Genomic DNA, 17018 nt, shown 5'->3' with positions numbered 1-17018 from the left:
GCTCTCCATTATCTTAGGCTTACATGATCGACATGATTGAAAAATCTTGGATGCGTCAGGCACTTTGAGATGTACAGTACAGAGACATCTGGCTGTCTCTGCAGAAGCCAGCTTAGGTCTGGCAAAACTAAGACGTAAATCTCTTAAAGTATGTTGGGCCAAGAGCTGACTGTTAGCTATCTAAAAGTGAAGATCCTATATTTGGATCGCAACTGGCCCTGAAAATGACTGGAGTATAGTAATAGGGCAAGCGGGCAACTTGAGCAATACAGATTTTATTCTCAGCCTTTGAAACCTCTCCCTCCCCTACGGCCTAAAGAGAAAAGCCATCTATCTATTTTTGTGTCTGCGAATCTTTTGGAAGGGGAAAAAAAAATGAGATGTATTTTCTGTGCTGTTGAAGGATAACTTTGGACGCGTCTTCTAAAACCAAAACGTTTTGAAATGAAACTCTCAAGCTGGTTTTTTCTTTCCCTGTTTTTTGAAACAAGTGAAAATTCCTTTTCAGAGAAGTGTATCTGAAAACTCACTAGTAGCAATGGATTTTTCGGGGCAAATAGGAAGAGTTATTGAAAATCCTGCTGAAGCACAGAGTGCTGCCTTGGAAGAAGGACATGCTTGGAGGGTAGCTATCTTCTCTTCTTTTCTATTTTTGTAATTAGTAAGTGTCTGTTGAGAGCCAAAACACTGAGTGTACTATGATGTTAGTGCAGTGCTGGTCACAGTATAGCTTAGCTCCGACCTGAAGCAATCACACTGCAAGCATGCAGATCTGAAAGTCAATATCCATCTTTAGCAAAACTGTCACATTCACAACAACCTTCTACCACTGCTTCTCTGTCCCCCTAGTGTCCAGAGGAAAGTTGAGGGGGAAAGCAGACCCACCAGAACTTTACTGCCAGTTTGCAAAACCAGTCTCTGAGGAGGAATATGTCAAATTAAATGCTTCCCCACATGGAAGAGGCTGGGGCTCTGACTAATGGCTTGCTCCCAGTAAGTTTAATTGCAGAATATACAAGAGGCAGGACCTCTTGCAATGAAAACTGATGTAACTTGTTTATAGTGTCTTGTGGACAGACAGCTGCAGTACAAGTTTTCCCACATGCTCGTCTCTTAGGGAATAGGAGTCATTACTGAAGCACTAGCTGGTGCTTTATGTACGGGAGGGAAATACTGCTTGATTTACTGAATGCCTGGTGTTTTGCCTGAGCAGAAACATCAGACTTTTCTTTTTTCTGTCATTTTTTTCTTTATTTTTCTTTTTTTTTTTTCCTTTTTTTTTAGATACTGAGCTTTCATCATTAACATCTGGCTTGTGTTTTAAGCCAACTGAAATGAACTGCTGCTTGTAGATTAGCCCCCTTCAAAGTTGCATTTCTTTTTCTCATCCTTGCATTAAACTTGCCCAGCCCCCAGTTTCCTGTAAATTGAATCTGTATTGCATGTGCACTAATTCTCTTCTGTTGAGGCTTTAGTGTGGATTTAACAGTAATTCATTTTCTCTATAGAAACGTAGCACAAGAATGAACATCTTGGGTAGCCAAAGTCCACTCCATCCTTCCACACTGAGTACAGGTAAATTCTGCTGTTCTGTAAGCATAGTATAAGAGGCCTCTGTGGGTGAATAAAAGTTACGTTTCATATAGGGGCAGAGATAGAGTGCAGTCATGTAGTGTTAATGCCTCGATGTCAAATACGATGTTTATCAGTAGCTTCTGTGTAGTTAACATGCTTACCCATACAGACATAGTAGAAGGAACTTGTTTTACGTTGAAGGCGTGCTCAAGCTTTTCTTCAATTTTAATTTTTGAAATACGGATTTTGTGAAAATTGAGACTCCATAAATGTTTCCATTTAAAACAATCCAGAAGTCAGTTCTTCGTTTTAGACAAGTCAACGAGTGATCTGTTAAATCTTTAGAGAGTAAAAATGAGAGTCTTCAAAATAGCATTCATTCCATAACAACTGAACAATGTAAAATACAGATGCCTGTAATGTGAGTCCTGAACATCTCTTTGAGACTGTAAGCTCATTAAAATAATAGGAAATTGCATGTTAATATCCTGGACTTCTTAGAGGAAACAGAGCTATTCTGTGTTTCTGTTCTGTTGAACAAAATTTAAAAATACCATTTGAAAATTTAAAACTATAAACTTTAAATATTTGGGGGTAACTCCACCCCTGAAAGCATGAGCTAAAATGCTTTTCATTATTTGAGAGTTAAAGAGACTTGATTCTAACTCGTTAGCTTATACATTGTATTCTAAGAATTGTTTAGTCCCAACATTTTCAAGAAGCTATGAAAAGGCAATGTTATATAAGATCTCATTAACCTAATCGTGCACCTGCAAATCAGCAAACACATGGAGGTAATGCCTGTCTACTAGGTATATTAAATAGATGCAACAGCTGGTGTATTTTTTTCATATTGATTCATTTTTTATATAGATTGATGAAGGTTATTTTATATTCTGTAACAAAACTATACCCACTTTTAAAATGTTTAACTAATTAGTGTGTGGAAAAAACTGTTGCACGTTACTGTTTTTAACTATCCTGTCTTTTCTTCTTTTCCCTCTTGCCTCCAGTTATTCATAGGACACAACACTGGTTTCACGGCAGAATCTCTAGAGAAGAATCTCACAGGATTATTAAGCAACAAGGGCTTGTAGATGGGTAGGTATTCCTGTTGCTTAGTATTTATGATCTGATGGTAAGCGTTATAGACAAGATCACAAGTTCTGCTATAAGCATTTACAGGTTTGTGAGCACTTCGGAGTAACCCAATTCTTGAGTAGTCCTATTATAACGTGCCTGGATTTCAAAAAGACAGTACATCTTTGTAGGAGTGGGTTCTAACTGTTAAATTAAAAAATACAATATTAAGAATACACTTAAACTTTTTTCTTTTTGCCAACAGAGGCAATCACGTTTTAGAGAATGTTAGAATTAGAACATAATTAGTTCTTGTAATCTGCATTGAGGACGTATTTTTCAGGCAAAGCTGTACCTACCCATTTGCCCACAAATTTATAATCAGCCATTTGTGCTCTTTTGCATGAATCAGAGCAGTTAATGATGATTTCTCACTATTTATTTCTGTTCTGGAGCAAAGAAATGACAGTACCTGTTCCAGCACTCTAAAATGTCTGTAGCTGAGATTTAAGTATCTTCTGAGCATCTCTGTTTCCATTATTTATATGTAGTTATGGTTATTGTAGGGAAGTTGTTTAAACTGCATTCAGCAGTTCTTTGTTTGTAGGATGGGAAGAGCATGGTTGCCTTCAGTTCACTAAGCTCCCTGCTGTCAGGGTTAAGGTAGGAACTTCCATGTTGGCTTCTCAGGAGACAGTCCAGTTCAAACCTTCTTTGGCATTTTCTGATTTAGGAGGACCACTAATCTTTGTGAAGAATTAAATACATCAGAGAAACAGAAATTGCTTGTGCATGTACATATTCATCAAGCAGTGTTTTTTTATTGTTTGGGGTTTTTTGCTGGGCTAAGGCTACTGGGAGTTGTACGAGAAAAGGTTTTAGCTTAGCAGGTCAAACAGAAGAGAGGCTGAGAAAGCAAAGGAGCACTGCTGAGTTGTTGGGTTTCTGGTTCTCTCACAGTACAGATCTGCTTTACAATCTTGGGCTCATTTTGACTTGTTGCCTTCGGAATCTAGCGGCCCATCCTTCCTGGCGTTTTCATAAATGTGTTAATGCCTTTGAGGCAGTGTTAAATTTGTACCTAGCCAGCTTACTCACTGTGGAAGGTGAAGATTGGTTAGTTTGGCTGTAGTGAGGTCAGTCAGTAGCGGCAAAAGAACCATGTTACCTATGTGCTCTGAGATCTAAGGATCATGCTTTTCAGGATAGAAAAGTCTTGCCTGTGTTTTCCTGCTCTGTGTGTTCTTGAACAAAAGGAGGTAGAAAGTTAGTCTTCTGATGGCTCGTGTAAAATGCTCAGCAATGTATATATGCAGCTCATGCTGCTATCTTTTCACTGTTTCTGGAAGCTGTTGTCGAGGATGCATCTATATTTATAGTCATTGTTTGTGTGGACAGCCTGTTGCTTGCCAGAGGTTGAGTAAATGCTTGCAGGATCAGTATGCTGATCTTTGCTTTGTGCCACCAGTTTATGATAGCATGCGTTATCTGAAATGGCTAGATGAAAGATAATTTAGAGATACCTGCATGAACTGCAGTGACCACAGGGCAAGTAAGATCTTTCTCCCTGAGATGGATTCTAATGTATACAGACTTTGGTCCCTTTTCCACACATCTGGTCTTACTAGGACTAAAAAGGAATGTTCAAATACCATGCATGGTTTCCGGTGGTGGCAAGACATGCCTGTTGCTGAGTATTGGACTGACTCTGGTTACGATGGTGCGTTTTTGTGGTATTGACATTTCTCCATCGGTTCTGAGGAGCTGGAGTAAGTTCTTCTGGGTTCATAAGACTACAAGCTGTTCTTGCAACTCAGCCTTGGAAAAGTGTGTTCCTGGCTTACTGCTTAGCAATTAAGAGGGCTTGAGGCCTGCCCCAGTACTGGGCTTGGCCATCTCACAAATCCACTAGTGATTAGAGCTGTGAGCCTTAAGCCAAAGGTATATTCTTGTTTCCTGTGGCAAGGAGAGGTTCTCCTTCCTTAGTTCATAAATGCCAAGGGGAGGAAACATTTTTTGACTAGATTTTTTTCTCCTCTTGTAAGTATGTATTTGAGTTAGGACTTAAATTCTGTGGGTCAACTTAAAAGTGACAGTTACATAGTGTATGATGTTTCTGGCTATACTCCTAAACTATATTCTTTTCCAGTGATGCTTAGGGGAAAATACTGTGACTGTTTTAGAGGAAAAGTCAGTGTGTTTCCTCCATCTTGATAATGTGGATGTTACTTAACTGATAAGTCATTTTAAGAAAGTATTGAGCTGTTTCTGTGCAATTGCAGCCATTTAACTTAAAAGTAATTTTGCTAACACTGGATTTCTGTAAACTGATGCAAGATACTGGAGAGTGGGAACAGATTCTCATATATTACTTTCCCATCTACAGAAATCCAGATTTGCTTTGGAGTTAAATGAGAACATTTTCTTCATGAGAGTACATATCAGTAATGGAAAGCTCAGTTAGAGAGACCCTTAAAAAAAGCCTCATACATACATTCATAGGGGAAGAATTACTGTCATGCATCTTTCACTTCTTGTTTCTTCAGCTATTAGTGTTGCATAGCCATGGTATAAAAATTGAAAGCAAATCGGCAGTTATGGAATCGCCTGTTAATGCAACTAAAGAGTTAGGCAATAGCACAAAATGACTTAGTAGTTCTGATTATTTATGAAGAAATGGATTGTGGTATTCAGTGTGTACTTAAAAATGTTCTCTTCTAGACTATTTCTTCTCCGGGACAGCCAAAGCAATCCAAAGGCATTTGTACTTACGCTGTGCCATCATCAAAAAATAAAGCATTTTCAGATCTTGCCGGTAAGTCGATTATTTTTGATACTGATCACAAAAAAAAAAAAAGAAATTTTAAATCATAAAGCTTTGCCAACATCAGAAGAGATCTCATACTAATTTTTGATGTAATGAATAGGGATGTTTCCATTAGCAAGTATTCTAGCAAGTATTCTTTAGAATTGTCAAATGTCTGGTTAAAATTCTTTGTTAACATTGCCTGGAAAACTAGTGTAAGTCACTTAAGTATAGAAGTAATGCACAGAACTTGTTCTCTGTGACTGACAGCAACAACAGTGGCAGTTGTCTCTCTATCACTGAGGCAAACGTAGAACAACTTAGGAAAACTTTAAAAAGTTTTATTCTGGACATTATCCAATAACGTTGAGCTTAAAATAATGTTACACTGAGATGTCAAGAACCTGTTTGTTTTTTGTCTTGATCAAAAAGAGCATCAGAAGTTTAAGATCATGTAGATCTCTTTATTGGTCCAAACCATCTTCTCTTGCTTCGTCTGTCAATTTTACAAACAGCTAACAAATATTTTGGGGGTATTTTTGTTTTATGTAATGAAGACCAGTGCTGTCTCTACAACTTACAATTACTCTGCCCACGAGCTTTCACTTTCATAAACAAAACATTTCAAGTTGGGTTAACATACATTCTTTTGTAGTGCTGTGCATGGTTTCATCGAGATCTCTGGGCACTAGGTTGTTTGGGCAGTGCCCATCATTTATCTTATGTCACACACTTCTACTCTTCATGTTTTGCCACGCTTGCACCTTTTCATGTTCAGTCTAACTTGAAAAGGACGTTTTGTTTCACCAGTGTGAAGATGATGGACAGATATTTTTCAGCCTGGATGATGGGAACACCAAATTCAGTGATCTAATCCAGCTTGTTGAATTCTATCAACTAAACAAAGGAGTCTTGCCCTGCAAACTCAAACACCACTGCATCCGAGTGGCCTTATGACCTCAATTCTGACCCTCACTGAAGACTGGATTTGCTAGAAGAGTAATTGTAAGAGAACGTTGACACTGGGGAATTGGCAGATTTGTAAGTTGGTAAAAATAAATAAAAATATTATGCACCTTGGGACTCTGAAAGGGATGGATTCGACAGGTGCCAACAGACCAAGATTGCTGGTTTGTCTAACACCTAAGAGTGATTGCTGCTGAGTGTCCCAGCATCCCAAAAATGGGGGGAGGGTATATAAAACCATAAGTAAATTTGAAACAAAACTGGAAACTATCTTGGCTGGGCCACTTAACAGGAACAAGTGTGAAGAGAAATCTTTGAAAAGAACTCTTGCCCTGGAATAATCTTGACAATTAAGACTAGTGTGTTTACTTTTTGTATTGATCACTTTTTTTGCACTCCTACTTTGTTTCGGATATTGTATGCAGCCTATATTAGGAGCTGATGTGGCTTTTAAAATTCATGCAGGAGTTGGGTATTAATCTGCACCCTAAAATGTATGGAATGCTTCAGCCTAAAAGGATCTAGAAGAAAATCAAGAAAAGTGTATGTGTGTGTGTGTGTGTGTGTGTGTGCGCGCGCACGTGTCTCAAAACTTCTCAGGAGACCTGAGGTTCCATGATCTGCAGATGTCTTTGAAGAAGCAATGAGGATACAATTCTAAAAGAACATACCACCATATATGTACTCTTAAAATGTTGACTTGTAGCATTATGGCTGTAGTATGTTGATGGCGTATTAGTGGCATCCAGTCATGCAAAGACTGTATTAGATTCTATGCACAAACTTTTATTATTGAAGCGGTGGTTTGTTTTTTACAGCCTTTTGATTGTTTTCCTGAGGAAACTTACTAAACAGAATAGGACTGAATGACTACACTTGTATTTGAAACCACCGTTTTTGTGAGAAGATTCTTCTGCGGGTAGTCTTAGTATGACAAAATAAAAAAAAAATAAAAAAAAAAAACAACAGTGTTTTAGCTTTATAGCTCCTTGAATTTTCAGACTGTTTCAAAGAGCTCTTTCCATATAGTAAAGCTACAGTGACACAAAGCTCTCCTGGGGAATAGGGCATAAAACGAACTGTACCCCTTCTGCTTTCTGTAGGGCCGTGAAAGTTTACATGGTGAGAAAAAACTTACTGGGAATGGAAGCACATTTGATTGTGAACTAGCTGCTGGCAATATAATCCATCAAGGTAACTGGTGATCTCTGTATCATACACGCTAAAGCATGCCAGTACCTATGGCAGACAAGCAGGTATCCTGCTCTGGTGCTGGTTTGTCATCAGAACTACCTTATTGTTAATGTTTAAATCAATTATTTAATGTTTACACAATAACTCTTTCTGATGATAAATCAGTGTTAAAGTTGGACGAGTCCCACCTTGATCCTCCAGTTGCAAATATCATTCTTTCACAATGTGGTTGGTGCAGGAACCGTTACTGAATTAACTTCCCAGTACTTCATGTAGGTAGCCACAGTGAGAAGTATTCACCACCCAGGGAACTTGCAGAGCATAGTGTGGAACGGAGCATTCTTAAGATGGTAAATGATTTACGCAGGCTAGTTCATCCTTACTAGTATTTGCCACTGGGTTTGAAATCCTAGCCATCTGAAAGGGTAAAGAAGGAAAACCTATCCTACACCTTTAGGTCTTCATGTAGTGTTGAGAATAGCTTAAGACAAACCATAACCTGCCTGAGTCATCCATATCAGCTTATAACTATGTCAATGGTATAGAAACACTGTATTTTAGTTTACAGAACACATTTAGTATTTTTTTTTCCATTTAATGTCTAGCTATTAAAAATGAAGAAACTTGATTTTGTTTTTAGTAGAAGCCTTTTTTGTTTGTTTGTTTGTTTTTTTAATTGTACATAGTGAAATGAGTGTTCCTGCTTTCTAGACAATGTATTTTAAAACCTTGAAATTAAGCTAACTTAAGTCTGACTTCACTTTGCATGCTTCTATTTGGCCCCTATTAGGAGAAAAAAAAGATACTTGTATTGACTACATTACCAGTTTAATAAGACCATTTATGTTGTAGTTTTAAGTTTTTCTGTTTACATAGCTTAGTGACAACCATGCGTTTTCCCCCATAGGTGGATAGTATTTGCAGTGTTTCATATTTATAAAAAAAAAACCTTGCATCTTATTTAAATTGAGAATAAAAGTTTGACTATGAATCATGATTTTTGTATGTAGATGGTTGACTTAGTATTTTGTACTTTTCCCAGCTAAAGTGAGCTGTTTTGAGAAAGTGACCACCTTCAAAGTGGCAACAATCTTACTTAAGCAGATCACTGCTTTGTCTTCTTTCTGCTGGAAAACAGTCAATACCATCTTAGTTTTCCAACAGATTCAGCTGGCTGCCAGCTCAGAATACCAAGGACTGAAGGACATTTGACTCTTATTTTTGTATTTAAATGACATGAATGTAAAGGGGATGCTCAGGGTTGTTTTGGAGCCTGTTGAATTTTTATCTTTTTGCCTGTGATTTTATTTTCTAAATAAATACTTCATGTAGCAATCTTGAATATGTTGAGAAGGAAAATGCCAAACCATTTTGGTAATGAGGTTACTAGTTAAGTTATGTTACGATAGGTGTTAAAGTACAAAAAACTTTTTATTTGTTAATTAATCTTGAAGAAACACGTGCCTCAGTTTAGATGTTTTGTCTTATCTTTTCTGCACTAAATACCTGACAGTTTGACCAATCAATGCACCTTTCCAGTGGCAAGACTTGCTTATCGTAAATTATATTGTCACAATGCAAGATTTAGTGACTGTAAAACGGAATAAAGTTTAAAGTTTCAGGGAATGCAAAAGGTATTAACTTAAGAGACAAAACCTTTATTCAATATGCTTTGCTTCATACTGTAAATAGCTTTTTGGCTTGTGAACCTAATTGTAATCTTTCAGGTATTTTTGTACAAATAAGGGACTGATATTCTGTTTCTTGTAATTAGAAATAAACGTTAATACAATGCTATTCATTTTATATTGGAATGAATGTCATCTTTTGGATACATCTGTACACCGTGTAACTCTTGCCTTAATTCTGGGTTATTTGGGGTGGGTTATATTAAACAGCCTTTAAGAAGAGTTAAGAGGAAAACAGAATCCCCAAGATACCTTTATTCTGGCTGTTCTGTCTTAACGATTCCTATTAGGACAGACTGTCCTTTATTTAAAAAAGAACTTGTTCACCCCTTTTGTTTGAGGAAGATTATTGGGGATATTCTGCTATGATATTTACAATATTCATTTGGGAAGGTTGCTAGAATCAAATCAGGAAATATACCATGAGCATCTTTATGAGGGTCATAAAACAAAGCTATAACTCACTGAAAATGTACACTCTGCATAAAACACTTTATTGGCCTGCTAGCTCTTGTATCAGAAAACTTTTCAATAGTACTTTCAGAAAGCAATTGTTTATGCCTGTCATCTTTGTATTCGAGTAGTCCATCAGCATTTGGGTGGAAAAGCACATCTGCATAAAATACGATTTTGCTTAAAAATGCTATTTGTTGGAAGGGGGGAGATTGGTGGTTCTTGTGGTAGATAGAATAATAGAAGGTTGGAAATGATTCACTTTTTTCTTGGACACAATCCTTTCCTGTTTCTGCCTTGCTAATCCATAGAAGCCATTGAATGCATTCCACTTCAAGCCTTAGTCACACTCGGGCTTCTGCATGCTACGTCTTCCTGCGCGATTGTATTGCACAGGGGCATGAGTTGCATGTTAGCATTATGAAATTCATTCATCAGCACATAAAGGCAGAGTACTTATTTTGGGTTTTGATATTCCCCAAAATTTTTCTATCTGGAGATGCGTGTTAAACTTGAAAGTGCTTAGAGTTCACTATCCCGCATGCAGCAACTTACGCTTTCACTGAGCTGAACAAAGGGGACTGCTTGCTTACAGAGAGGTTTGAAGATGCCTCTTGCTCAGCTAAAGGAAGCTGTGCGAACGTTGAAACTGGCCCCCTCTGTAATCATCAAGGACTATAATTCTACACAAACCTGTAAGGAGTCAAGGTTTGCTCAGCTAAAGGAAGCTGTGCTAACATTGAAACTGGCCCCCTCTGTAATCATCAAGGACTATAATTCTATACAAACCTGGAAAAAAACAAACAAAAAAAACCAACCCCAAAACCCCACCTAACTTTCTTGTATGTATTACGTTTGGAACAGACAAGAGGATGGCATAAAAAAAAAGCAGCATGGTAAAAAGGTGTTGGTAAGCCTGCTGAATGGCAGGGCAGTCTTGTCTGCGTGTTTGTCCAAACTGTCCACAACTGTGGCCAGTGCAAAATAACACCTGTGAAATCTGGCCGTAGACGTTAACAGCAGATACCTGTGCTATCAGAACGTCACCAGTACAAAATCAGCATGGGTCGGAAATGGGTATATGGTACAGATTTGAATTAATTACCTGATAGAAGGTTTGTGCTGCTTTTACGTTAGTTGCAGGACAACAGACATAATCAGATGTCTGATCCCACACGAAGCCTTCTAGCATGAAGTTCACCTGGCAAAACAGCTTAAATGCATTTGAACCTATGAGTAAATTTTTATCAGACTAGTGTTTTACAGCATGTGGCTGCAGTGCTTTTATCCTGATACACAAACCCCTAAAGTTACATTTATTTTAACACCAAATTGCTGCTTCAGCCTGTACCCGCAAAACCAGATGAGAAAAACGTCACCAGATGAGCCATTTCCCTTCAAGTAAGTCGAACTTTAGATGACTTTGGGTTTATGTTATTGCTAATTTAGTGATGCTTTAATCTGGTTTGTTAATGTCCAGCTTGTATATTGCTTTCTGTCTCGGGCATTGTTTGTCTAACATCTTGGAAACTTCAGTAACAATATCAGCAGATGGAGAAAAAAGATATATTCCTTTGAAATATCCACATTGCCTTAATTTGGGTTGCTTCTGCATCCTAAATCTTATATCTTCCTTCCTTAACTTGGAGCACAATTTAATTAGTATTTGAAAACCTAATATAACCACAACTATGTCCAAGAGCTATATGATTTTCATTAGATACTGTGATTAGTCACATCTGAGACTCCAAAATAAATCAGTTTGTGTAACACATTGCAAACTCTTTGCCCAAAGACATTCTGCTCTAATTGCTCATCATTTTGCACAGATACTAGCAGATGTTTTAGCAAGAAAGACTGGTTCATCACAGGATGCTGAGCTGGGAATAACAGGGTCTTATGACACTTGTTAGTTACCCAGGTTTGTACGCTTTGCTGTCATCAGGTGTTTTCCATCTGTTGGCTGCAGGATTCTGGTGCTACAAGTGGGGAACAGGAAGGTGAAATTATAAACACAGCTGCTGGCTCTGAGTCGAAGTACAGCCTGGGTTTATGGGCTCTGAAGCTCAGCTTCAGTCAGAGGTATAACTTTTTAAGGAAAGAGAGCTCAGAAGAGCTAGACTTGGGAGGGAAGGGAAATGGAGTGGGGAGGAGAATTACTTGGGCAGTATTATACAATGGTGGTTTGGGTGTGACTAGGAGCACAGTGAAGACAGTGGTGTGATGCCTGAGTGCTGCTCACCAGTCCCTTAGAGTCAGTTTCCCTTCCTCAGACTTGTAAAGACACTTCTACATAAAGACTTCCATTTTATTTGCCCTTTAAAACGTATTCTCCAGAGGTGTGAGGATTGGCGTTTTTGGTTATCAAGCAGAGAAATAGCTATGGAATTGGTGTTCTCGACAACCTGACCCTTCTCCAAAACAGTCTGTCCAACTGCCATCATGAGAAAAGGAAGGTAAAAGTATGGTTCTGCCAACAATGATGAGAATGGTTAAAGCAAATGGCTAAGTTCAGTACTGAAAACATACGATGTCATTGTCCCACAAAGAATGCTAGATGCATCCTATTTTGAAATATTTTAATTTAGTTAGACCATTTCAGTATTTATTTTCTCCATAACATTCTCTTGGCTGCTGAATTTCTGCAGAATATTAACATGCTCTGCATGACACTTACCAACTTAAGTTTTCAGGTTACTGTAGTACTCTCAGATTTGGGTCCAAAGACAAAAACAAATACAGAAACGAGGCAAGCTGTGAGGATTAGAGCTTCATGAAAAATTACCCCACAACACAGCTAGTCATGGAAGAAAACAAATTGTTAATTATAGAATTGGTGGGTAGAAGAACTAATTTGTTTTTTCACTAAAGACTATGTGGTTTGTGAAATAGCTGGCTAAACAAGGATGAAAATCATTGAAGGCTTAAAAAGTTTGCCTCAAAATATTTACAATCAATTGCCAAAACAAGCATTTGACCTGCTGTAGAAAACAGAGCACTTCAGAGAAGAGAGTGTGCCTGAGAAGGCATTGCATCCTCTTGCTTGTATGGACACCTTCACAACAAAATCCTAGAAGCTGCTATCCTTCAAAGGATAAAGGAGCAGGAACTCATAGGACAGGAGCAGGAAGGGAGGATTAGGTTGCAGTAGAAATGGAAGAGAGACAAGAAAGAGCAAACAGCGTGGTCAGAGGAACAATTAAGTATAGTAAGACAGTTCAACTGACCAGAAAGCAGAAACTGAGGGGAGCATAATAGACTTATAGAAAAACATAGGCAGCTGAGCAGAATACAAAATATTTAATTACTGTCTCTTTCAATACAAAAGTCGCAGAGCATCACCTGAAATGTGCAGGGGCCCAGTTCAGGAAAACCAGAAATATTTCTTCCTAGACTGCTCATGTAAGCTCTAGTGTTTTCCACCGCAAAAAGTAGCATGTGGCTAAAGTTCCTGTGCATTCTGGAAGGGCTTAAACATCACGATAGAGAAAACTCAGCTGATGGACGTTAACTACAAAAATATCATCTTTCACCGTGCAAGTCCATGGGCCACGTCACCAAGTGCCAGGAGCAGTCTTCAGGGGAAGAATCATTACTTAGCAGCCCATATTTGTACTCTTTCTTCCCTACATGTCCACTACTAAGTATTAGATCATGTATTGGGCTAGAGAGATTTTTGATCTGATCCAATACATGTGTCCACATGAGGGCCAGCTCATACAGAAACAACTGGAGGTAGCACAAGGCAGCCTGTGCTACAATCAACTGCAGGCTCCCTTTGACTGAATTAAGGCTGCCCTTAGAGAAAACGGTCATGTAAGCATTGAATTTGCTCCCTACCAGCCCAGAAGGCAATGTCTCTAGAGTCTGCAACAGCTATCCCCCACCCCCAGCCTGCTGCAGGGAGAGTTTTCTGGAGGTGTGGGGACTGCTTGGTTCAACTGCTACAGCAGAGCAGAGCCCATTGTGACCCTGAAGCTGTACTAGGGTAGCGTCCAGATTCGTTCGGCCCCGAACAGTGTGCTAAATGACAGGGACTGAGCCCAGCTTATGCCTTGTCCTTTAAAATGAGCGCTAGGTTGGGAATAGATACTGCTCACTTGCACGTCAGGAGCAGGTATCCTAAAAGTCACGCGTAAATGGGTACCTCCAGGCTTTTTGGTTCAGCGGTGCACAGGGGTGTGTTGTGAAGGCTTCTCCCAGGTAAAATGCAGCTTTTCCTCCCCCTGTGCGGGAGCTGAGGAACAGAAAGGCGTGCGCACCTGCTGAAGCCCAGCGTTTTTTCTCACTGAAATGCGTGGTGCAGCAGGAGGGAGAGGTCTGCGCTGGGGTGGGCAGGCCAGGCCCGAGGGGGGTCAGGGCGGCCTGCGAGGCTCCCCCTGGCCATCCACCGTGGGTCAGGCAGGGGGAGAAGGGGAAGAGCATGTGCTAGTGCTCACCCCAGTTACATCCCGGAGCATCTCTGGGGAGCCGGCTCCTGAATGGCCTCCCAGCAGCACACATCACAGGGTGGCTGGGCGCAGGGGCCTGCCAGGCTGTCTCCCGCCCCAGCGAGCACCTCGCCCAGGGCCCTGGGGCAGCTGCTGCCCTGTGAGGGGCTCTGAACCCTTCCAGCAGAAGGACAGACCCCAACAAACAGGAGCTTGTGATGATGAAATCCCATTTTGCTAATTCTCAGTCTCTGTTTCTGACCGGTTTAAATCCTGGAGTGAGTCAGGACAAAAGAAAAATCAGTGTATGTGTCCACATGAGGGCCAGCTCATACAGAAACAACTGGAGGTAGCACTAATAGCTGAGGAAAAACCAAAACAGACTGTGCTACAATCAACTGCAGGCACCCTTCGACTGAATTAAGGCTGCCCTGAGAGAAACGGTCATGTAAGCATTGAAATTTGCTTCTTACCACCCCAGAAGGTGATGCCTCCAGGGTCTGCAATAGCTATGTTCCCCCCCTCCCCGCCAGCCTGCTGCCAGGAGGGTTTGCTGGGGGCATGGGGGCTGCTCTAGGGGAACCTGCTTTGGCAGGGGATTGGACTGGATGATCTCCAGAGGTCCCTTCCAGCCCTAATCATTCTATGTGATTCTGTGATTCTGTGATCAGTGCGGGCCAGATGAAATACAGCCTGGGCTTTGCCTCATTACAGAGCTGAAGGAAGCCGGGTTTTGCACGCCGGAGAGCTGCAGGGCAGGGAGAGTGCCCTGTCCCCTGTCCCGTCCCCCCAGCCCTCCTCCTCCACCGCCTCCGGCAGCCAGGCAGGGCCGGGCCGGCAGAGGGCGGCCGCGGCCGGGCCGCACGATGGAGCCCGGGAACGTGGGGTGTCACGGTGCGGCGTTAAACATGCGAGGGTTTTTCCCTCCTCCTTTCTTTGGTTTGCTTTGTTTTATGGCGGCAGCCGAGCAGGGCAGCACCCTGGGCCTTGTCCCCTGTGAAACAGCACTAAATCAGCTCTCGGTGAAGGTCGGGTGTGCGCCAGCCTCCCGGGGCACCTGCTGCAAATGGCAGCGCCGGCTGACGGCTGGCAGGGCATCACCCCGAAGGCAGCGGGGTGCCCATCCCCTCCCGTCCCGTCCTGACCCCCGCCGAGGGGGGCATGCCTCCGGTTTGTGACCATGAGGGTTTCACCTCTCGGCAGTGCCGGGGACGGCTGGGGCAGCCCGCCAGCCTCACCGCACCCCCGCGGCACCCGGCAGGCCCCTGGGTGCGGCGCGGGCTGCTCTGCCCCGGGGGTCTGGCTTTGGCGTGTCCCTAATTGTCCCACTTGCTTTCTGGTGTGAACTGCCAGACATCTTGTTGTGCAGACATTTTCATCAGTGTAATTCCCTGGCTTCAAATCCAGCAGAGATCCCCAGATCTGCTGGGGCTGTTGGCTCGCTCTGTTCCACGTCTCGTTGGCACCCAGCATATTTTCACTTGAGGGTCTGTGAGTAAGTGAGAAGTCCCATGTCCCTCTCATCCTAATGCCTGTGAATTGCCGCTGAATGAATTCACAAGTTTTCTTCTTTTCCGTTGTTGAGAAAGAATGACTGATAAAGCTAATGAGCATAGTGCTGCACGTGGTTAATGATTAACGAAAAAGTGCAGGGCAAGCACAGTAGCGATGAAGACCAGATAGTTACTGGAAAAGCCCTGGAATTTTCTTGAGATTAAAATTCCTTAGCTGCTTCTGGTGACCTCTTCCTCAAAGGACGGGAGAATATAAGGGAGCTGCAGAAAACACCTGTTTCCAAAGTACCTGGAAAAGGAGTGAAATCTCCAAACAGGTAAGGATAAACTCACTAGTGTCTGAAAGTGAAGTTACCTCTGTACTTTCACCAAATAATCTGATCCAACAAGTCCACATAATTTGTTAAGTATTAAGCTAGTGAGCATTTAGAAGTGCAGCATAATATGCTAAATGTAATTCTATTTTAATTGACATGTGCTTAAGCCAATTTTGTTGAAATAGTCAAGAGTTCATGAAGTATTTTAAAATCAAAACTTCGCAATTCATGAGAATCTCTTCTTAAGTGCTTCTAAAAATTGACTTAAGGGCACTGCTGGTAAAGTGAAGCAGTCTGGAGGGATGGCAATACCTTTGAATGATGACATACTGGGCAATCTCAGAGCCAAATCCCAGCTGACAAGGGAATTTTATTAACCTTTTCAAATTTGATTAGAAAAAAAGTTCTTACTTGTTTGAAAATTCAGTTCTGTTCCTGTAGCTTGGTTTCACTGTAAATGTGTTGCACTGGGCTTGTCCTCTTGTAGAGGTCCTGTTTATGGTACAGGGACTAGAGCGATCCCCATACGTTGACATTACAGTTTTATGTGTGGCTAAATGTAGAACAGCAAAAAATATTTCAACATTGGTGGGGTTCAGAGAGCAAGAAGATGATGAAATTGGAACCACTCTTCATAGAGATATAGTTGGAAAAGGAAAGAGGAATAAAATGACATTTTTTACCATTTATGTCAATGGTAAATAAAAGGAAAAAGTAGATACCCTAATGAAGGTATGATGAAAACCAAGTTTCGAGTATAACTGTGATGCATGCTGAAACGTTTCCTCAGGAGAGTGACACTTGAGGGAAGAACATCCTGGAAGTCTGACACTCAAAGTGTGCATCCCCCAACAGTAACGCAGACTAAAAGCAAAGAGAGGAACAGGAATGTCTGTTGCAAGAATAAGGGATTTACTGAGACCAAGGGGGTGGACTGTGGATTTTTAATTACACAGCTGTGTCCTTTCTAAACACATAATGGGGTAAAATTGTTG

General features: G+C 40.9%; 1 protein-coding gene across 4 annotated transcripts in view; it reads left to right on the top strand.

Annotated features, from left to right (window-relative positions):
• GRB10 (growth factor receptor bound protein 10) overlaps positions 1-9427 on the top strand; it is a 150962-nt gene extending 141535 nt beyond the window's left edge. For all 4 annotated transcript variants that reach the window (XM_068396891.1, XM_068396889.1, XM_068396890.1 and 1 more), the window contains 5 exons: positions 509-625; positions 1509-1575; positions 2589-2676; positions 5377-5470; positions 6272-9427. In XM_068396891.1, the coding sequence (XP_068252992.1) occupies positions 509-625; positions 1509-1575; positions 2589-2676; positions 5377-5470; positions 6272-6418 (513 nt within the window). In that variant the 3' untranslated portion in view covers positions 6419-9427. The remainder of the gene's footprint in view (positions 1-508; positions 626-1508; positions 1576-2588; positions 2677-5376; positions 5471-6271) is intronic.
• Positions 9428-17018: the final 7591 nt, after the last annotated feature.

Source organism: Nyctibius grandis, chromosome 3 (assembly GCF_013368605.1).
Source record: "Nyctibius grandis isolate bNycGra1 chromosome 3, bNycGra1.pri, whole genome shotgun sequence".
Taxonomy (NCBI): Eukaryota; Metazoa; Chordata; class Aves; order Nyctibiiformes; family Nyctibiidae; genus Nyctibius; species Nyctibius grandis.
The sequence above is the reverse complement of the archived record's forward strand: the minus strand, read 5'-3'. Positions and strand labels throughout refer to the sequence as shown.